At 34.2% G+C, this 21340-nt stretch overlaps 1 protein-coding gene across 1 annotated transcript in view; it reads right to left on the minus strand.

The window, feature by feature from the left end:
* Window positions 1-3704: 3704 nt before the first annotated feature.
* The window catches only part of TMPRSS15 (transmembrane serine protease 15), an 84993-nt gene continuing 67357 nt past the window's right edge, over window positions 3705-21340 (minus strand). The window contains exons 21-28 of the mRNA XM_015880660.2: window positions 18582-18714; window positions 13799-13894; window positions 10556-10605; window positions 9938-10112; window positions 8725-8906; window positions 8382-8477; window positions 7527-7666; window positions 3705-4021 (exon numbers count right to left, since the gene is read on the minus strand). Of these exons, the coding sequence (XP_015736146.1) occupies window positions 3851-4021; window positions 7527-7666; window positions 8382-8477; window positions 8725-8906; window positions 9938-10112; window positions 10556-10605; window positions 13799-13894; window positions 18582-18714 (1043 nt within the window). The 3' untranslated portion in view covers window positions 3705-3850. The remainder of the gene's footprint in view (window positions 4022-7526; window positions 7667-8381; window positions 8478-8724; window positions 8907-9937; window positions 10113-10555; window positions 10606-13798; window positions 13895-18581; window positions 18715-21340) is intronic.

The raw sequence follows: 21340 nt of genomic DNA on the forward strand, positions 1-21340 counted from the left end.
TACTAGTTGTGCAGTGCTATCACTGCAACTCTTTTGGAGGCATCTTAAAATTGAAGTTATGCCATGTTTTTACTTCCTTTTTGAAGAATCCACCTTCTGTAGTTCAGGTCAAGCATTACCATTCCTACTTTCACTATTCTGTAGATTTTCTGTTTACCACAACTTTCTTTGCTCAACCCCTTACTTCAAATTCCCTCATAGTGATCAAAAATAAAACAAAATACTATGACCTTGCATGATCATCACAACCAGGATTGTTTTTCTCTGCATGACCTAAATGATGCTTAACACACCTGTGGGCAAGTGCTTCATCGTCCATGGGAATGTTTGGGGTAATCAGAACTTGATCTTTATGGATTAACTCCTTCAAGAAAACAGGGGAGGAAGGAGTGATATTTAACCTAAAACTACAGAGCCGACATTTCCTCATACTTTGTACTTCCAAATGGCATGTAGAAGTCAATATTGTGCAGCAGAAGTGACAGGAGACATTTCCGTGCTGTAGTCAGGAGAATGCAAACACCTTCAGATGTCTTTCCAAAAGAGCAAAGGTGACTACTGGGTATTTATCAGTGTGGGCCAATCTTAAATTGTGTGAAGGAGGAATGGAAAATGGCATGCTATGGTTTAATTATAATTAACTTAGATTTCACATGTCAGTAATTAGGACAAAATGTTTCTATATCATTTCGCCAACCTAAGAGGAAGGAATCTGTTTCCTTGCATATATTTCTTTTGCCTAGTACCAAGTTCCTAGATATCAGGTAAAATCAAAACAGTCTTAAAGAGTCCTCTGTAAAAAATTGTGCACACAAAAAACTGTGCAGTCTTACACCACTTAGTCCCACCTTTAATGTGGTGATTATTTTTCATGCACAACCTATAAATCCCGTATGTATACAAATTCTTTTGTCTAGATTTCCCTTGTTATCCAAAGGGAGACATGTAACAGTAAGAGAAAAGGAGAAAAAAATAAAAAAGTGCTTCACACTTGCAGATAGAATACGTAGAACTATATGGTGTTACTTCCTTTGGATTTCTGGTGTGCTTAGAGAATCCAGGAAACAGATTTTTATGTGACATAGTACATTAGTGAAAACAGAATTGCTGTTAAAAAAACCCCCACAAATAACACACACAAAAAAGCTAAAAAAACAACCCTCTCTGTCCTTAATATCCAATTTGAATTCTACAAACTGGTGGAAGAAACAATTTCAGCTAACAGATTTCATCAACTAGAGCCATTTCAAAGCAGTTTGATATTTACATACAGCTGTAGGTCAGCTCATGCTGACCACATTCTCACTACCTTCCTTGATCTCACAAATGGCTGCAGGAGGTGTGAGGCAAGGAACTGTCGAAGAAGAGTAAAGATATTACTAGGTCTCTAATGGGCATCATTACTTCAATTTGGCATACTAAAAAACATTGTACTTCCTGCCCCCATTCCCCATTTCCCTCAAGAAATGTAATTTTTTTCTTTTATCCATTGTGATTCTGGCCTTTTGCAAGCAAATAGTATTGCAGATAGAAAGCTCTTCTTGCCTCCTTCAGTCTTTTAATCTATTTAGGTGCGAGTGTAAAGTAGCATCAAGTTTCCATACCCTATTTTTAAATAACTCGGACCTTTAACTCAAATGAAAAATTATCCATGCTGCCCATATGTATTAACATATTAATGACTGGTTTCACCACAAGCTAATATGGGATAGGCATGCTAAATGGATGTAATGGATGCTGAATGAAAGCTACAGTGTTCTTGGAAAAGGTTATTCTGATATAAATTAGTTGCAAAAAAAATATTCATTTTTAATTATACTATCTGGAGTATGTTACATATATGCTTCTGTATAGAAGTTTATAATGAGAAATTTTTGAGTCTAGTGTGGTAGTTTATTAATGTAAACCTCAAAATCTATTATTTGCATTTTGGGAAGCAAAAAAATGCTCATAAATTAAAGGATATTACTGTATTTCTGGGAAGCAGATCTTCTAGTAACTGTATCTGCTTTGATTTGGCTTTTGTCTTTCATTAGCAGAATGAAATGCCATTTACAACAGTGATGTAGATATTACTGAATTCATGTCACATTTTAATTAAGTATTTTAATGTAATTACTTCATCCACATTAATTTATACTTGATCGCAGAACGCACTTTATTTTCATTGACTTTTTTCCAATGAATGAGATGAACAGGAGAAAAAAGATTACTACTGAAGAGAAGTTTAGCAGCTCTGAAGTGTTATCTCAACCAAATAGTTTAGAAACAAAGTCACAATAAAATGAATATCTTCAGTTAATTTGCAAAGATGACACTGTGTAGTTTGTATGAAAGAGTCTAAAATACTATTTGTCTGCTCTCTGGCTTAATTACATCTGTCTGACTTACAGTCACAGATATATTGATGGATCTGCACATTTTGTCTGGACCTAATTCCCTATTATTTGTGATGACCAAAGGATATTTTTTCTCAATTACCTGTGTTTATAAGCTCACCTTGTATTCCAGGCACTTTATATCTGCATTTAGCACTGTAAATAACAAGTATATAAGCTCCTTACAAAAATTATACATCTATGAGTACATGTGTAGATACATATGTGCACTAAATTAAAATGCATTTTGTGTTTTCATATGATACTATAGAACAAAAAAGACATAAAATTACAATCTGTAAGCAGAAATAAAGGACATACATTACACTAACATTAAAAAAAAAAAACACTGAATTTAAGGTATTTCAATAAGAATGATTTTAATAGAACTGCTTTTCTTTTGTTTGTTTTTCCATATTTTATACCATTTGGACTGCTGTTAATGGGAATCAGGATACAGCCTATACAAAACACAAATTCATTATTAAAAGCCCCCAGTAAAGAGAAAGCATAAAATATCAGATGAGCCCTATTACATTTTATTCACCATAAATGGATGATCCTCATTATTGTCAGTTGCTGTTAAAACATACATATGAAGGGAAGCTGCAGTATTGCACATTTCTGCAAAGCTTCGTGCAAGCCTAAATCTGTAATTACTTGAAGAATTATCAGAAGACTTGAAAGAAAGAAAAACTGAAAAGCAAACAAATTACACCAGAGATAACTTTTATGTTACATTCTGTTTGCTAGTTATAAAGCAGCATGATACATGATCAACCATTATTCATAAGCTACAAACTTTTTTTTAGAGCTTTTTGTAACAGGCAAAATAGGAGAACTCTCATGAGCTCAGTTTCAACAGATGATATATACCTTGATTTTGATGCGTGACAATTACTGAAAAGAACTGACTATGCATTGAAATGAGAATGCACATTGGGAAATGTACTGTAAAATCATAAAAAGTAGTTCATGTTTATCCTGAAATTAACAATTTTGTGACAGTTTATCCCAAAATTAACAACTTAGACCATTTTTTTCGATAAAGCATCTGTGGTTTGAAAAACCTCTCTGCCTTTCTTTTTTTTCCTTCTTTCTGTCCTTCCTTCTTTTCTTCCTCCTTGCCATAATTTACAAAACCCCCACTAGACATTTAATACAGTGATACTCAAATAGGCTGTTTTCCCACACCACGGACTGATGGCAGATTTACCTCTTATATAAAGCAAACAGGAAACTGCTAAAACTCTTAACAAAGCATAAAATCCATCTCATTTGAAATGTTCCTCTCAATTGATAAAGAAGGGAACTTTTAGTTATCAGTGTTTCACTTTCCTAAATTTGAAACCAGACTGCACTTTGAATCATTTTTTTTTTTTTTTTTCATTTTCCCTGGTTGTGAGTTTTGAATGCCAGTCTGTACTGTTACTCTGCAGTAGTTTACTTGCAGTCTTTAGCTTCTGTTTCTGTTAAGGAATATCAAGGTCATAGACAATTTTTTGGATCCAGTCCACAAACATAGCAACCCGGACGTACACTCCTGGTCGTTGGGCAAGTGCGCACTCATAGCCAAACGATGTTACCCCTACCAAAACCCATTGGTTATCATCTTCAGACATCAGAGGGCCCCCTGAATCTCCCTGCAATATGCAATTCAAAAGTTAAAAGAGTACAATTGTAAAGCCTGGAGCAGAGCTTGTTTATGATATTTTTTGAAATTGATCATTAATAATAAAAATTGTGTCATATACTTTGGACATCAGAAACATAATCAATATGGATTCTTCTATATAGAAAAAAATCTTGAAATAATCGATTTACTTTCTTTTTCTTTCAAGACTGCAATTTTCAGCTCTCATCAGTAGTCTAGATACAGGACTAAATTTCAAAGGATTATTATATGAGCAATGCTCTGAAAGTAATACCTGTTATTTTATTATCTTGGCTCAGGTGGGCATCAGAAACAGATGTTGGTGATATGGCAGTAAAGGCTGAACATTCCCACCAGTATTCTGTTACATTTTGTTGCATGTGACAGATGGCAGCAGTGGAACATTCTGACAGAATGGTGTCTATCGTGGAAGTGTGGATAAAGCAAAGGAGTGTCACTGAGTTTCTCCTTGAGGAAAAAATGTCACCCACTGACATTCATTGATGGTTGCTGAACATTTATGGAGACTAAACAGCAGTTGGACTGTGTGGGCAATGTTTTCCTATCAGTGATACTGCCATAGCTGCTGTGAAAAAATGGGCCACTTCTGCCCATGCAGGTTTTTATGAGCATGAAGTGCAGACTCGAATATTCATCACAGGTGAAAATGCAGAGCTGATGGTGGTGACTGTGTTGAAAACAGTATTTTGTAGCTGAACATTTGCTCTGTCAAATACTTTAATTGTGTCTATTGAAGTTTCTGTGGAAATATATAGGAGGCATTGCTTTCAGAGTGTCCAAAGTACATTTAACCCTTCACCTTTCACAACACCTGGGTAAGTGCGTAGCATTATTTTTTAGCTGAATGTATTTAGTTAAGAGTCAGTTCCATTTTCTGTCCTGCCAGAATTTTGATAATTTCAAATTTAGAGGAAACGATTACAAGATTGCCAGAAGATTTTTTTCTGCCACCTCTTTCCCAATAATTTAGCCGTTAAAGAATTAGAGTAGTAGAGTAGAGTAGCATGTCCAGTGCTCATCCTATGGGCTGCACGTGATCTGGCACAGCTTGTAATGGAGCAGGTCCTTCTGCCATGCCACTGTGGCAGTGCTTCTGCGCTGCCGAGTTGCCCAACTCAGCCCTGGGACCCAGAGAGGGCACAACACAGTTCTGACAAATAATATGGAACTATACTTAATTAGCAAGGAGATCATGTCAGCTTTCAAAGATTAGAATTTGAAAAGACATTATAGGCGGAGGTGTGCTTCCCACTTCAATGTATATCAAGAAATACTTCATAAAGACTCAATAGTGAAAATGAAAAAAGGTCTGTTATCTCAACAATGTATTTAAAATAAACTTGAAAGTTCAATTGAATTATGTTATAAAAGCTCGTTCTGTGGTAGCAAATCTGGCTGTAAGAAAATCAAAAGCTTTTATTGATGATGAGTTTATTAAGCAGTGTATGGAAAGCATGGCAGATATAATGTGTCCTGATAAAATTAAAAAAAAAAAAAAGGATTTTTCTAAAATCAATTTACGTCATCAGACCATAGTCAGGCATTTTGGGTGGATTTCACTGCTAATTTAAATGACTCAAACATGTCTTCAAGATGCATATCAACATATCTGTGCTGAGTTTCAAACCATAACAGCTTTTGGAATGAAACTTGTGGCAAACTCAAATTATGGCAAATTATTTCATGCATTTTAATACATCGGCTAAACACAGTTCTGTGAACAGTGAAAAATATGTGGATGTGCTTTCTGTTTCGAGAGGGATTTGGGATTATGTTTCCAGATTTCCAAAAAAAATGATTAATTTTTTTGGTATATTTGTGACTCCATTTTCAGTCGACATAAATACATTTCCTGCAAATTTTCAAATGAAATATATGGAGATATAATCAGAACTTCAGCTCAAAGTTAAATGTGGTCATGTCTCTTTATCAGGTTTTTGTAAGACCTGTTTTATCCAACAAAACTATCTCTCACTCCATAGTCACACCTTATTCATGTCATCGTTGTTTGGCGGTAAGTGCTATTGTCCAGGATGTAGTACAGGAAGCAAAATATTTCATCAAAAATCTCTGATGATCAGCTTGAGAACTCACTAGGAATGCCAATCACTGTCCTTGAACCACACTGATGCATTAGTTTCACAAAAACAAGGGCAAACATCCAATAAGTTTACATTTTTGTAGTTGTTTATTAATGTTTTAATGAAAAAAAAAACACATTAAAATATGTTTTGTTACTTATTTACGTTAACTTTATTATATATTTTATGCATGGTCCACGACAATTCCTTTTTGCTTAGTGTGGCCCAGGCATGTCAGAAGGCTGGACTCTCATGCAATAGAGTGTGGGAGACCAAATTTGATTCATCCTACAGCTTGAGTAGCTTTGAATGTCTTGCTTTGATGAGAATGAAAACAATGACTATTTTTTATTGTCTGGTTTGAAGTGAGTTAATTCAATTAGTATTATTGGTGTCTTCTTGTGGCTCTATGAAGGGAACTTTAAGGGGACTCTTGTCATTAAAATACTTCAGCCTATAACTCTAGGGCATCTACAAAAGTTCAAAGGCTGTGACAGCAGCCTAGAGGACAAAGCAGTATCAGGACTCACTTGTTCCTCTTTGTTTATGGTTGAATGGACATTGATCACAATGCTGGTCACTTGTGCTCTGTATCAAATTACAGTGTGCTACAATTTTTTCATTTTTTATCGGTTTGAGGGATGAAACACATGAGGAGAATAGGAAAGTCACAGACATTGAGGGAAAGGCAAATTAAAAAGGTTTGCTCCTGCTTGTCTAAAGTAGGCAAACTCACTGTGCGTGAGTTTAGGTTTAGGGTTGTGATAATAAAGCAAGAGCAATTATGTGAGGATGCTCCTCATCAGACTTGAGAAGAACCAGGCAGTCTCCATGCCATGGATTCCACTTTGCTGGAATTAAAATTAAGTGTTGGCCAACACTGTGCTCTCAAGGAAAAGTGGTACAAGAAAGCAAAGCTAGAATGGACAGGAGTGAGAAAGCCTCAGGATGCAGTCTATAAGATAAATGCAGAAAGGCAGCTTCTCCAAAATACTGTGGTGTCCGCTTATAAAATGTTTCTAGAGTCTACATATTCTGGGGAAATACATCATTGCTCTCCCCCTTTCACCATAAGAAGCATTTTTGAGATTTTTTATCTACCTGTTATTCATTTCTGTGTATGCTACGTTTTTGCTGAAAGTCTTCCTCTCTCCTCAATGGGATTACTCAGCAGTAATTATTCAAAGCTCAGTACATAAAATGTCCACATATTTATTTCTACTGTTGTTTGTGTTGAGACTGTACAAAATAGACTTCTTTCTTTACAACATGTGTTCTGATAAAGAGCTAAATATTGTGCATAGAAATAATATTCGTATATATTGATCACCTGGTTTTAATGACTGGAGTATCAAAGAGCATTTTACTACATAATGAGTCATTTATTCTTACCTGACAGGAATCTACTCCTCCCATGTCATAGCCTGCACAGATCATATTCTCAGTAATAGTATATTCTGGCAACCACTCCTGGCATTTTTCATTTAAAATGAGAGGGACCTCTGCTTCTTGCAATATATTTGAAGTAGGACCTGATGAAAATACAGAGTACATTTACTCGCTGCATTAAATATGTATAACACGTTCAGAACACTGATAGCTTTGTTCTTGTTCCAACATGTGGGCATGTTACTGAACAGCAGGAAGCCCTGCCAGACTACCATATTATTCAGGTTTATGCCCCTGTAACACAATCACTGATTAAATGGCGCTCATTAACTGAATCCTGTCTTTCATTTGCGTAATGGGACTGAATTTGGTTGTAATTAAATGAAAGTTACTAAAATCAATGACTGTGAACTTACTGTAGAGAGATCTAAGAGCTAATTAAAGACTTCAAATCTTTTCCATTGTTTCCACACTATTCATTGTGTATCTTTGATTCCATATTTCTAGTTTTTACAAGCATTTCTATTGCTAGTTCTTACTTGAAACTTAAATGCATTTCCACTCTGAAAATTTGGATACAGAACTGTACATGGTAGTGAACTTGCAAGTTCATTATTTTACAGAGACTCCAAATTTGGAGCATGTGATATACAAATAGAATGTACATTTCACACTACACTCAGTATGCTTGGCTTCTGGGGAAAATCATTTACACACTGTCAGAAGCATGAGTCTTTCTTCTTTCTGATCCCTTCACACCCCCAGTTATCTGGAAATAAGAGGAGCATATCTCTAACCTGTGTGACCTTAGCAGTTCCTGTGGAATCAGTAGCAAATTTTCCAGCATAATTTACCCACCTTCATATCTAATAGCACCCCAGCCAGCAATGGAACAGTTAATTCCTGGTAGAAACTGTTGATCTTTTTCTGGTAAGCAGATAGGTTGTATGTAATCTGTGAATGCAAAATAAGCAATCAATTTCAATCTCTTTACTGGATTCTGGTTTTTTATGAAGTTAGAAAAGAAAGTATTCATTAATTCAAAATCATTTTTGGAACACAATAACCAGGAAGTAGTGGATAGGCTCAAGAATAATTAGACTGTACAAAATGTACAGCCATTCCATCACCCCCATATGGTTGGCATATTTAGGGTTTATAGTAACATATACATTCTGTGGGAAAATACAAACTCACTTACCTGAATATTGAACTTTGTATTGGAGATGCATTAGAGCAATATCACTGTCTTTTGTAAGTTTGTTATAATGAGGATTTATAATTATTCGATCAATGTATTGAACTACTGTTGAAATGTCTGTCATATTCGACTGGTCATACAAACCAAGAACTGCTTTCCACATATATGGTTGTGATTGTCTCCTGGAAGTTACAAGAAATATTCATAATTATGAATGAACATTTTGAAAAATATGTTAGATAAAGTTCAAATCTTTAACCTCATTATAATAAGTAGCATGCTCTCAATTTCCCCAAATTAACAGGAGAATATAGTAGATGCACTTACAATTTTGTGAATTATACTATCTTAAACCATCTGTTTATCCATTCTGTAGAAGTATGTGATTGACTTTTGATGTTAAGCTTATAATGCATTATTTATAAGAATTAATCATACAGCACTGCAGTAGAATAAAATGCATTAACTAAATTACTATGTCTTGGAAAGAATACTGCTGACTGCCCACAATGCAATTAGCATTGGTTTTAGTTAGAAAACTGTTATGGAATTATCTAAGGGATAATAGATTACAGTGTTGTAGAAAATACTTCAGCTCATTTACTCAGAAAATTGGTTCCTTAATTTTTTATCTAAGTTGAAAAGGCTATGTGTAGACAGCTGTGGTGTAAATCTATGTGCTTTTATTTATTCATTTATTTATTCATTTATTTATTTATTTATTAATTTTTTTTTCCGAGCCATCTATGGTGGTTTGAAACTCTTTCTAAACTAGTGAATGTATATATTTGACAGTTTTTAAATCAACCAGTTCATTGTTTTTAAAAACATTATTTCAGTCTGCCTGTTGTATGGAATTGGTTTCTGTTTATCTTTTTGACTGACATCTGGAGTTCTAAATTAGTGTTTCAGTTAAATATTCAGAATTAAGAAACTGGACTAGTCAGCAGAATGTCCTGCAGTCAGTGGAGACAGAAATGCACTTGTGACTCCGTTATAATTTCATTTCAAACATATAAAAAGCCTCAAAAAATGCCTCCTACCAATGATTTCAATATGATGCTTTGAAAGTATGATTTACGCTGTAGAAGATCAACCAAAGGCTCAAAGATTATACCTCAGCCCATCTTTTCTGATAGACGTCCACCATTTGCATACTTGCATGTTGTGGAAGCATGAGAATGCATTAACTTATGATTACAATGAACCATACCCATATACACAGTGTGCTGCTGTCACCAGCCATTCCTCATTGATAAGGGAGGCTCCACAAATGGGTCTGTATTGAAAATGAAGCGAGACAATCCAAGGCCAAGCCTCTCTTCTGGCATCACTTCCACCTACAATCCTTGTTCCTTTGCTATCAATTTCCAGGCGCTTTCCACAAGCTAAAATAAATGCATACGTGTATTTTAAATAACAAAATGCAGATTTGTAGAAGAACGATATGCTTTATTTGAGTAGTTAAATTCTTGGAAAAATAGTCTTTGTACTACCTGACTTGCTATTCAAAAATACCATTACCATGGAGAAGAGTTTGGCATTTTATAGCTGAAATCAAGATGCAACTTCATAACTTGGATTTAGATGTTTTATGTCCTCAGATCTTAATTTTTTTTTATATATATTTGCTTTCAGTATAGACCCATCTCCAGTGTATACTAAACTCTGAAAAGAAGTTAAGATTGTAAATTTTGCTGTGTTTATATCATTACAAGTATAGCTTTTATAGTCCATTTCCTAACCTTTCAATTCAAACTATAAACATTAGGCTTTATGGACTGAACAATCTGATTTCTACATGAAACATTCCCAGGGTAAATGTACTTACGTTTAATGTTACACTGCAGATGAATCACCAGGTTGTTTAAACAATGTTCTCTAGAAGGAAAGTATAATTAAATCACCAGTATCTGCACACCAAGTAACTCATATATATAAAAAGTACTTAAGTTAATTAGTTTATCTAATATATAAATATAGCATTTTGGCCACAGTCCTATGCTCTGATAATAGATTAATTGTAAATACACAGTATTATATTATATTTAAGATGAAACATACATGTTTTTCTTTGATGGATGCGGTATATATTATGGACATAAAAATAGATTCCCCTTGTGTTTTAAGGAATGAGTCATCTGTCTATGACAGATTCTAAGTCATGTGACAGATTCTAAGTCTAAGATTCTAACTGTATATGTCATTTTTTCCATCTTTTGAGAAGTTTTCAATAACTTACCACTAGAGATCAGTGCAACCAAAGAATTTTGGAAGAGTTAGTTTGATATCACTGTATCTTTTCTACTAAGATTATAGTGCACAATAAAATATATAGCTGCATATAGAGGGGAAGGAATTATTTAGCAGAGATATAAAACCAGAGCCTGAAGAGCATGAAACCACAGATCAAAACTACTCAAGCATTGCTGATACCTAGAGGTTTTAAGATTATCTTCATAGCTTGTAATGAATCTGAACACTTGGGACAGTGTGTGTGCTAGCAATTTAAATTGGATACACACAGAAATATATCAGGAAAAAAAAAGTCAGCTAAGCGATAAGTCACACGATGCATTTCCACTTCATTTTTTAAAAGAGATAAAAGGAAGAATTCTTTAAACATAATATAGCATTATGCATTCCTAAATACATTTGCACTAAAATTTGGCTTTTTATTTATTTATTTATGTATTTATGTATTTATTTATTTATTTATTTATTTATTTATTTATTTATTTGTGAGAGAAAGAATGAGTGACAACTGATCAAGTGAGAACATGTAACCTTCCCCTCCATCCCTGCCTAATTAAATCTGCATTATGGTGAGTGCAGAAGAGTGAAATACATCTCTAGCCCTGTATATTATCATACAAACTAGCCAATCTAATATCCAGCATGTCAGATTTGTCCTTGTCCATGGGGTCTACCTCCCACCATCAGTACCTACTAATTGCTTAATAAAAGGTACTTTATGAGAGTCCACTTTTTTTTGTCTCTTTGGAGTAAGTTTCTAGTATGAAAACCATTTTCATGCCTGCATTTCAATTTACCAGTCCTCAGTTACCTCTTGCTTAGCTCAGGAGAGTCCAAAAGGCAGTGGAGTCATACTACATTTGCTGACTACCCATCCTATGTACCCCTCTGAGTGTCATCCGTGAAGGAGCATGCTGGGCAGAAATCTGAAATCTGTGAGTATGGTGTCACTTAGGAATGGCAAAATAAATAAATAAATAAATAAATAAAAATGCCTGCAGCATCTAGTCATGTGTATCTTCAAAGCAGAATTTTGGCCCATACAAAGCAATTCTGCCAAGAAATCTGTTACCTAATGGCATCAGAGAACAGTTACGCTGTTTCTGTAGCACAACTTTCAGGTATCTTGAAACTAAGACCAAAGGCAATGTGAGAAATACCTTCTCTAATTTTACTTTTTAATTATCAAATCTATGTGATTGTTCTAACACATACTGCAAAAGCATGTGAGACTTTAATGTTGTCACCCCATAAAATGATTCCTATCAGTTTTCTAGATGAAAAATATCTATCCAGATATCCATTTCATCAACAAAATTACAGCTAAGATGAATAAGTTATTCCATTCACTCCTGCATTAATTATCTTGAAGTGTTTAAAAGATACAAGCAGAAGACATCTTTAAATCACTGCTGTTTAAGATCTCTTGTGGTTGTTTTATTTAGACATGTATTCAGGAAAAAATGAAAAATAACTTGCAATGAAATCTCAATTGTAAAAGATCCTTTCACAACCAGTAAAAATGATAAGTGTTTGGGATTAGCAGAGTATAAATGGAACAAACAATGTATATAATATATATATATATATATATATACACACACACACACACATATATAATGTATGTATTATATATATATATATCGATTATACGTCATATCAAATTAAGAATTCCCACCCACTTTGTCACCACATGGTATGCTCATAAAGGGAACCTGAAAGAACATGAACTATTGCCATCGTCAATATCATTTCAGAATTTTAGCAATTATACAGTAATTTTCAGCATCTGTGTTTGTGGTGGGATTCCAGGATAATGTTTATTATAAACCTTCTTATAAGCAGAAACTTAGTAATTGAAATCATTATATAATGTTTTATTTAATTTTGGCAGTTCTTTCTACTTTTTGGAGGTGTACCGTAAACCCCACCATAATGCATGCTGTGCAAGCATTACATTTCATTTAATCTACAAGAAACACTGCTAGTTTGAAGGACTTCAGGTGTTATTTGGACTGAGGAAGATATGGATGTAATGCATTCCAAGGATCATCTCATCTAATGATTTAGTTCTAAATATGGATACATGACATGAGAGTGACATGTGGAATAATTTCCGAACAAGATTAATTTGTCTAAACATAGATATGGCTGGTGTCCTAAGTGCCTTATTGATAAAGTCAATGGTTTACAAAATGTGATTCATCTTATTCCAGAAAAGACAGCCTGATGAATTAGAATTTGGAAGTACTTATTTTTCTCCGTTGATTTTAGAGAGAACCAAGAATGACATCTCTTATATAGCCATGGTGGAATACCACTCAACTTTAATCCTTCTACTGGTTTTTAAGTTGTGATATTTTCATGGTTTGGTGGTGTTGCTGTCACGGACACAGGTTAATCTAGGAAACCCGTGACAGATGTACTCATAGTTTAGAGATAAGAAACATTTTATAAATAGCATTTACAAACAAAGCGTGTATGTAAAAAGAATTTTAAAAGTAACAGTATTAATCATTTCCACAATAAATATATAAAAATGTCACATAAAATTATACTGAATGCTAAAAATGCATCAAGCATCTCTCTCCATTAAAATTTGCAATAGGCAAACAAGAATGGAATGTGGAAAAGTGATCTGCCCAATAATACATAAAATTCAGTAGTAGATAAAAAATAAAACCTATTTTAATGGTCCAGACCTCATACAGAATCATGTTAGTCTTGAGATAAACATAAACTAGAAATTACTGTATAAAACATAATCACTGTACTTGCAATTATCCTCAACATGAGGAAGCAACTTCACTCTACTCACTTCTTTGTAAATATTAGGCTGTGATTAGCTACTTTGGTGATGCTGGCAAATGGACCATCTCCAGTGAATAATACGGTTGATGACATATTTGAATTCCTGGAAGGAAAAGACACACATAGATATTTTTAGAAATTTATGCTGTTTCATTGGTAGATGACTGATTGGGAAATGATGATGTTTGCGGAATTCACTGTAGCATTTTTTAAAATGAAATAATGTCTGGAGATCTGCGAGGACCGAAACTTTCACAGATTAAAACATGACATTCACCTTCAACTTCATTCACCTTTTTCTAAGAACTGCAGTGCTACAATGATATTAAAATACAGAGAAAACAATTCTTTTAGCGAAAGTAAATTATCAGTTTATCCTCTTTTGTGCCTCAATGAATGGTTTGCAATACTGATTCTTTAATACATGGAGACAGGTGTTGGTGGTATGTAAGTAAAGGCTGAAACTTCTCAACAGTTTACAACATTACATGTTGTTGCTGTGCAACCATTGGCAGCAGAGGGGAAGTCTGACAAAACGGTGTCTGACATGGAAGCGTGGATGATGTGAAGGTGTGTCATTAAATTCCTTTATGTGGAAAAAATGTCATTCATTGATATTCATTAACTCTTGCAGAATGTTTATGGAAACCAAAGAATGGACATGAGCGTAGGGAGGTGCTGGGTGGTACATTTCAGCAATGGTGACAGCAACAGTGGATTGATTGATTCTGCTGGTGCAGATTTTTCATGAGTGTAGCATGCATTCTCTTGTTCATCAGTGGTGAAAATGCGCAGCTAATAATGGTGACTGTGTTGAAAGTTAGTATTTGGTAGCTGTGAATTTGCTCTATGAAGTAGTTCTATTGTGCTGTTTAGTTTCTTTAGCTGTTGTAGTTTCTGTGGAAATAAATAAAAGGTATTATTTTTGAAGCGACCTACATAAATGCTGATATTTCTGGATTACCGGCTAGATCTTCTCTGAGATTTCCTTTATCAATAGTTACTTTATTTAGCTTCCTCATCTTTCTGAACTAAAATCTAAAGCCTTTTTTTGAGAAAACCTTTGGTAATTTCATATGATTCATTTGTTTTCTTTGAATTCCTAAGATGAACACAGCTGGAGATTCCTAAATGTTATCAGTGATTGCAAAACCAAGCTGCTCATCTTTCAATTAACATATTGATAAATAATGAGTGTTTCTGTAAGTATATATAAGTATATATGTAAGTATATAATCATATGCTTTTCCTGTTGTAATGAAGTTTAGTAGCAGCAATATAGTTCATTCTGCAGCTCCAGCAATTCCATGTCACAGCTCTTAAATATTCCTTGATTCAAGGCATTATCCAGCACATGCATTTAGTGTACTCAAGACAAAATGTTCTAATAAGATTGCTTTGCTAGAACTGATTAGCATTAAAAATACAGTTAGTTTTTAAATGGAGGGAATGAGAATGGCATATTTTGATAGATTTTAGCTCTAGTAATCTAGTTTCAAAATCATTTCAAAAGGAAGAAAGATTAACAGCATGGGCCAGATCCTAAAGGTGATGTGTAATTTGAGTTTTCACTGGGGATGAAAATGATCAGTTAGAAGTATTGAAGGCTGTGACAAATGGCCTAAAGGAGGCTAAAATACAAATTAAGTAGCCCTCTCTAGCCAGAATTTGCAGAATAATCTTGGATAAGTTTCTTAAAGATTTACAGAGGTATTTATGGTTTCAGTCTCTATTTATGTCTCTGATATGATCTGTAACAATAAGTAGTAACAAATGTTAGAAAAGATTGACATTTTTTTTCATTTTATTTTTTAATTTTCAGGCTGCAGGATATTTGTAATTCATTTTATTTGTGTTTAAGTCACTGGGCAGCGTTTCTGCTTTGTCTGCTGATTTTATGACAAATGGGAAAACAACACTAAAGTATTGCAGCAAATTGTCAATAGTGAACACTTTCTTTAATACAAAAGAAAAGCTTTGTTCACATATGGATTCATATGAAAAAACTATTTTCTAAGTGCTTACGTGCACAAAATATTTAATGAGAAATCATGCAAATAGAAAATAAAAATAGCCTCTCCATGCTTTCTTGATTTGAAAACAAGCCTCTTCTAAGGGGGTTTAAACTAAGGTTGCTCACAGTTTCTGAACGCAAGTGAAGCTGTGGACCTAAAGATCCCCCCAGTAAACTTTGAAACTACTCCTGTGGTTTCCAGGTGACAATTGACATGATATTAAGTAAGTCTATTACCAAGTTATCAGGACTGTCCTCTTCCTGGCTGCAAACAAGGCCTTAGTACACTGAGAAACACGTTCTTTTCTACACCCAGCCAATGACTTATAGGATTTCAGCACACAGGAAAGCCTGGGTCTGATAGTCAAAAGTCATAAGGTTTTCCTCTGGTACTTCTATTAGGTAGGCACATAGCTACTGACTGTTCACTTGTGACCTAAATGGAAATGTAAGTAACCTGGGCATCTCAAACATGAAATTTTATTTCAGTTAATTAATTCTCAAGAATTTTATGAGTTCATGAATGAAACAGGCTGCAGCTATGCTTACACTGGTCCCAAAGAAACAAATGTGTTAGAAACCAGATAAGTTCAGTGGTGGAAAGTTCAGTGTCTGATCTGATGGCTCGAAGGAAAGTAATGCTAATAAAAACAGTAATCAGGCATGACAGTGTCATGCATACAGTCATGAAGTGCATGATGAGTAAAGGATTCTTCAGGTTTCTCAGTTTCACCACTTTGTGCACCTTTTAATCTGGACTCACTAATAGTATCTGTGAGTTATTTCCCTACCCTATATTTCTGGAGATGGACACATGGGCGTCACTCCAGATTTGTTTGTTTGGCACTTATAACAAATACAACAGCAGCATGCTTGAAGAATGGAGGCAAAAATTCTGATGTGTGATGTGTAAAGTCTGTTTGAACATCACACTTGCTAGCTCAGCTACATAAATAATCATCATATGCTGCAGGGCATGATTTTACTCCTTTTCATAAAATAAACAGTAAATGAGACTAGTGAATGTATAAGCAGTTATTAGCAAAGGTAAATAATTCCAGATGAACTTTAGCCTCTTTCTCTGATAATGCATGATTTTATCTAATTATTCAGTAGAGCAGCATGAGCTACAGCCTACCTGTTATTACAAACATTCATTAACTAACAGAAATTGTGCTAGTTGTTAACAAATAAACTGCTACAAGGAGGTAGATTCAAAGAAGGTATGAATAGTGTGATGTTTAAGGGATTTCTACATATGTGTGAAGGTTTCATTCTGTTATCAGGTTTTTTAACAGAAGTAGCAACCAGGATGTCAGATGTGATGCAAGTTAGGTATAAAAACACTATTTTTTAAAATAAACAATAGGAATAGGTAATCAAAACAATGGAATGACAAGGAACTAACCAAGAATCTTAAAAGAATTTATTTATTTATTTATTTTTTTGACAAGTATACTTGACATTATTGTAGAGACAAACTCTGAAATATTTTGCTTCAGAATGTTATTGAGACAACAGCATAAGTAATTTTTAAATGTTAATGGAAAATATCATGGAAAACAAAGTTCAGGGAAGCCTGTCACTTACTGAAATATAAACTAAATCATTAGACCACAAAATGACTAGTATCCAAAAGTTATAGAAGAAAAAGAGGTAACAGCAGACAGGGATAAAGAGGGAAAGGAAGATAGCAAGTGGCTATTGTAAATGAATGAAATATCTGACTTGAAGAATGCTTAGTCATACTTTCTATGTCCTTATACACATGCATAAAAAAGATAACTACATCCCTATATCACAATGAGGATTTGTGCATCTGATACGTATATAAAAGCAGTAGTTAACCAAAGGAAATAAGACTAAAACAGTATATATTCATTCAGTGGTTCAATAATGCTTTCAAATAATGTTATGTCTTTTTCCTTACCCTCCTTTGTCATTTCTACAGTTAATTTATGAGGCACGCATTTGCAGGTATCTTACTTTCGTTAAAGAGCAACATAATAAACTGCAAGCTAAGAATTTCATTTGATTATTACTTGAGTAAATTACATTCCCTAAAAACCTCAGCACTGTAGGAAAGACATTTATTATTCATTGGATGGCAGTGAAATTTCATGCAGTGTAAGTGGGGCCAGAATTTGGGTCATAAATTTTTGTAAAAATACAACACTACTGCTCTAAACTCTCCTTACCTCTTCCCTGGAAATTCTGCTGAACAGTAGCAAATGAATACAAATCTGCTTTTTCAATTATGCTTCCCTCCTTCCTCCAGCCCCAAACACACCTCAGCAGAAATAGTTTCCTACCCCAACAACTCATGTTTGATGATAGGAATGAAACATATTGGTAGCCCAGTTACAGGGTACTCAAGTGGTTACCTTGAATTTACTTGAAATGAATATCGGCATGACAGTAAAGTAGCCAAGTCTTCTGTTTTCTCCAGATTTAATTTTGTGCTGTTCTCACAAAAATGAGGATATAAATGATGACAAAGTGATAAAACGCTAACACTTCCACACAGGTCTCACAGTGTTCTCCAGTAGTTACTCTGCTGTATTCAGAGTTAGCAGTACAGTGATGAATGATGTAACAAAGAAGCATTATGACATGTACGAATTTATTCATTGGGCGCTTCATTTACTTCAGAAAAGTATGCTTGTTTTGGTTTTTATGGGTGGTAAAATACCACTAAAATGATGAGAAAAACCCAAATTCACAAACTCAGCAAAGCTTCAAACAAATTACAAGAGCATTTTATATTTTCACTCACCCTAATCCCAGCTGCTGGCAAATGCTGTCTGAGTATTTTTCATTCCAATCATCTGCACATGTCAGGTGCCATGCCTTCCCCATCCTGACCTGTACCAGTCCTTCAGTGCTTGCAGAACCATTAAGCAATCTCACTGTAGACCAAAATGAACAGAAGCATTTTAGACAGGTGATCAAAATACAAAGCAAAACCACCCAAAAAAAAAAACTATGCAGCATGCACAGATTTATTATTGCTAGCAAAGAACAAAAGAAGTAAAGATGTTAAGATGCACTACAACAGTAATAAAACCAGCATGCCCAGGATGTTGCATTCCTATAGGGAGGAAGCATTATCTTCTTCTATATTTCTACCAAAGGACAGTTTCATGGCTTGTATTTTGGAAGTGTCTCATGAAAAGACAACAAATAATACATTTTCCATCTACTCTAAACAGTGTTTGTTCTTAGCCAGGACTCTGTAATTTCCAACTGCTGTGTGAAGTTTTAGCCTTAACAGCAACCAATGACTGGCAATAAAGTTTAAAATCAGAGCTAACAAAAAAATAGGATTTTCCAGTTTCATTTGCTATGAGAACTTTCACTTTCATTGCAGCTTAAGTTAAAATAATACAAATAGCAATTAAGCTCTCTGAAAACCAATATTTCCATCATTTTTTTTTTTTCTAAAAGAGAGTATTCAGAAGAAAAATTTGTAAATTCATCAATTATGTGGTGAAAAATGTTATGCCATTGGCATGGTGACTGAGGAAGTTGGAGTAGAAGGTCAACAGAATCCGGTCTATAGCATGAGCTATAGCACAAGGCTATTGCCAGCATGAAGTAAAGAAAGAAAAGATGAGGTATTTGTCTTTTACTGGTTACTGATTTTTAAAAAATAATATTAGCTCTCTAGTAAACTATTTTCCACTGCTTTTTCCATAATAATTAAAGCCTACTGATAAACAAACAAGCAAACAAACAAACAAATAGATAAATATTTGGAAATACCTCTCTGAAACACAGAGCACATGAATGAAGCAGAATATAGGAGTAGATTAATGGAAAACCTTAATTACACTAAATTTTGGAGCACTATTAAAAATCTCAGAATTGCCTGCAGTGTGAGATTTCTCCAAATTATTTTTGACACCTTTCCTCTCCCCTACTTAAAACATAATTCCTCTTCCTTCCTCCTCATCACTTCCACATTCATCTCCAAACACACTTCTGTTAAGCAATGAGAGACTTACTGAGCACTCAAAAAGTATTTAATTAAAAAGTTTATATACTTTAGAACTTTCCAGATGAAGACATTTGCTATGTCTTTGCTGCTTATGGGGAGTTTCAGAAGTTGGGAATATTTGAAAATGCCAGTTTGTCTTGTTTAAAATGGTAGGTGTGATAAGAAATTGAAATTGGTTAAGGAAAAGGAACAAGTATTTTGGACACTGAAAAGACTGGATGTGATGGCAACTAATTAAATTTTTAGTTTATTTTAAAGATTAGATCAATTCAGCCAACTTTTGGATTAAAAGGGTTTCTGGAAACAATTCTGTCAATCCTTTAATGTGAGGTAATTTGTTAAGAAGGAATAGACAACCTATGGCAAAATAAATCTTTGGGACAATGTACAAAATGTTAATGTAGGTGACGGTAACTTCGCCAGATCTTCTTCAGCAGTGTTTGGAAAAAACTTTCTAGGTCCTCTTCACTTAACAAGAAGCTGAAATTTTATTTCAGATTTTATTTAGATTTTATTTTGTTCATTTTAAAAGGCAGGATATTATTGCAACAAAATAGCTAAAGTATTAATATGAAGACTGAATTTAGGCTTTCATGCATATATGTATGCATATAAAAGATGTTGAAATCAATAAGAACTGTCGCCATACATCTAAGGACATATCTGAAGCACTTAAGTCCTTAAAACAAAGGCAGATGATGATGTATTAAGCTTAAACCCTGCTTTTAACTTTCCCATTAGTGTTCCGTAATACATTGTCAGAAAAGCACTTTGTTAGAAACAGTAATTTGGTTTCTGCTCTAAGCCCAACATGATTTTAACATCACTTTTACATTTAACTTGTTGTTTAGGGAATATTATTTCCATGTTATATGAAATTAAGCCATATGTTGTAAACCTAAATTTTGGAAATGACCATTTTATTACAAGATTACGCAACAGTAACTATTGCTTTCCCTGTTGTAGGAATCTGCACATTCACAGTGAGCAATAGGTACCACTTTTGTAGCTGTGCCATGCCTTCACCCTGTGGCAATGCCTGCATGAGGTGGAGTCCAAGCAGTCTGGAGGGTGCTATGTGCTGCTCTTTAACCTCCCACTCACAGAAGTATTTGAGAGTTTCTGTCAAGAAGATTTAATCCTTAGCCCACAGTACAGCGTTTATACTGTTATTGATCTCAAATTAATTGCAGGAAAAAGTGATAAAATTTGGAAATATTAAATTATTAAATTAATTTTTTAAATTAATTAAAATTAAATTAATAATTAAATTAAATAGGCAACAACATGTAATGAGTTTTCGCTGTATTTGAGGTCATTATAAGCAGTCACAAGTTTAAGCATAGAGTAACTTCCTACCTTTACCAGAAATTTCCACCAGATTACACTGGCTCAAAAATAGATTTTGCTTTTCTATCCCTGACAAAGCCGACAGATACTGATCTGTAAATTTGCATGTCTTTCATGTGGTTGCAGTAGTTTACACAATCTGTGTTATTGTGCCTATTTGCCTAGGTAACACTTACTAAATATAC

Source organism: Coturnix japonica, chromosome 1, assembly GCF_001577835.2.
Source record: "Coturnix japonica isolate 7356 chromosome 1, Coturnix japonica 2.1, whole genome shotgun sequence".
Lineage (NCBI taxonomy): Eukaryota > Metazoa > Chordata > Aves > Galliformes > Phasianidae > Coturnix > Coturnix japonica.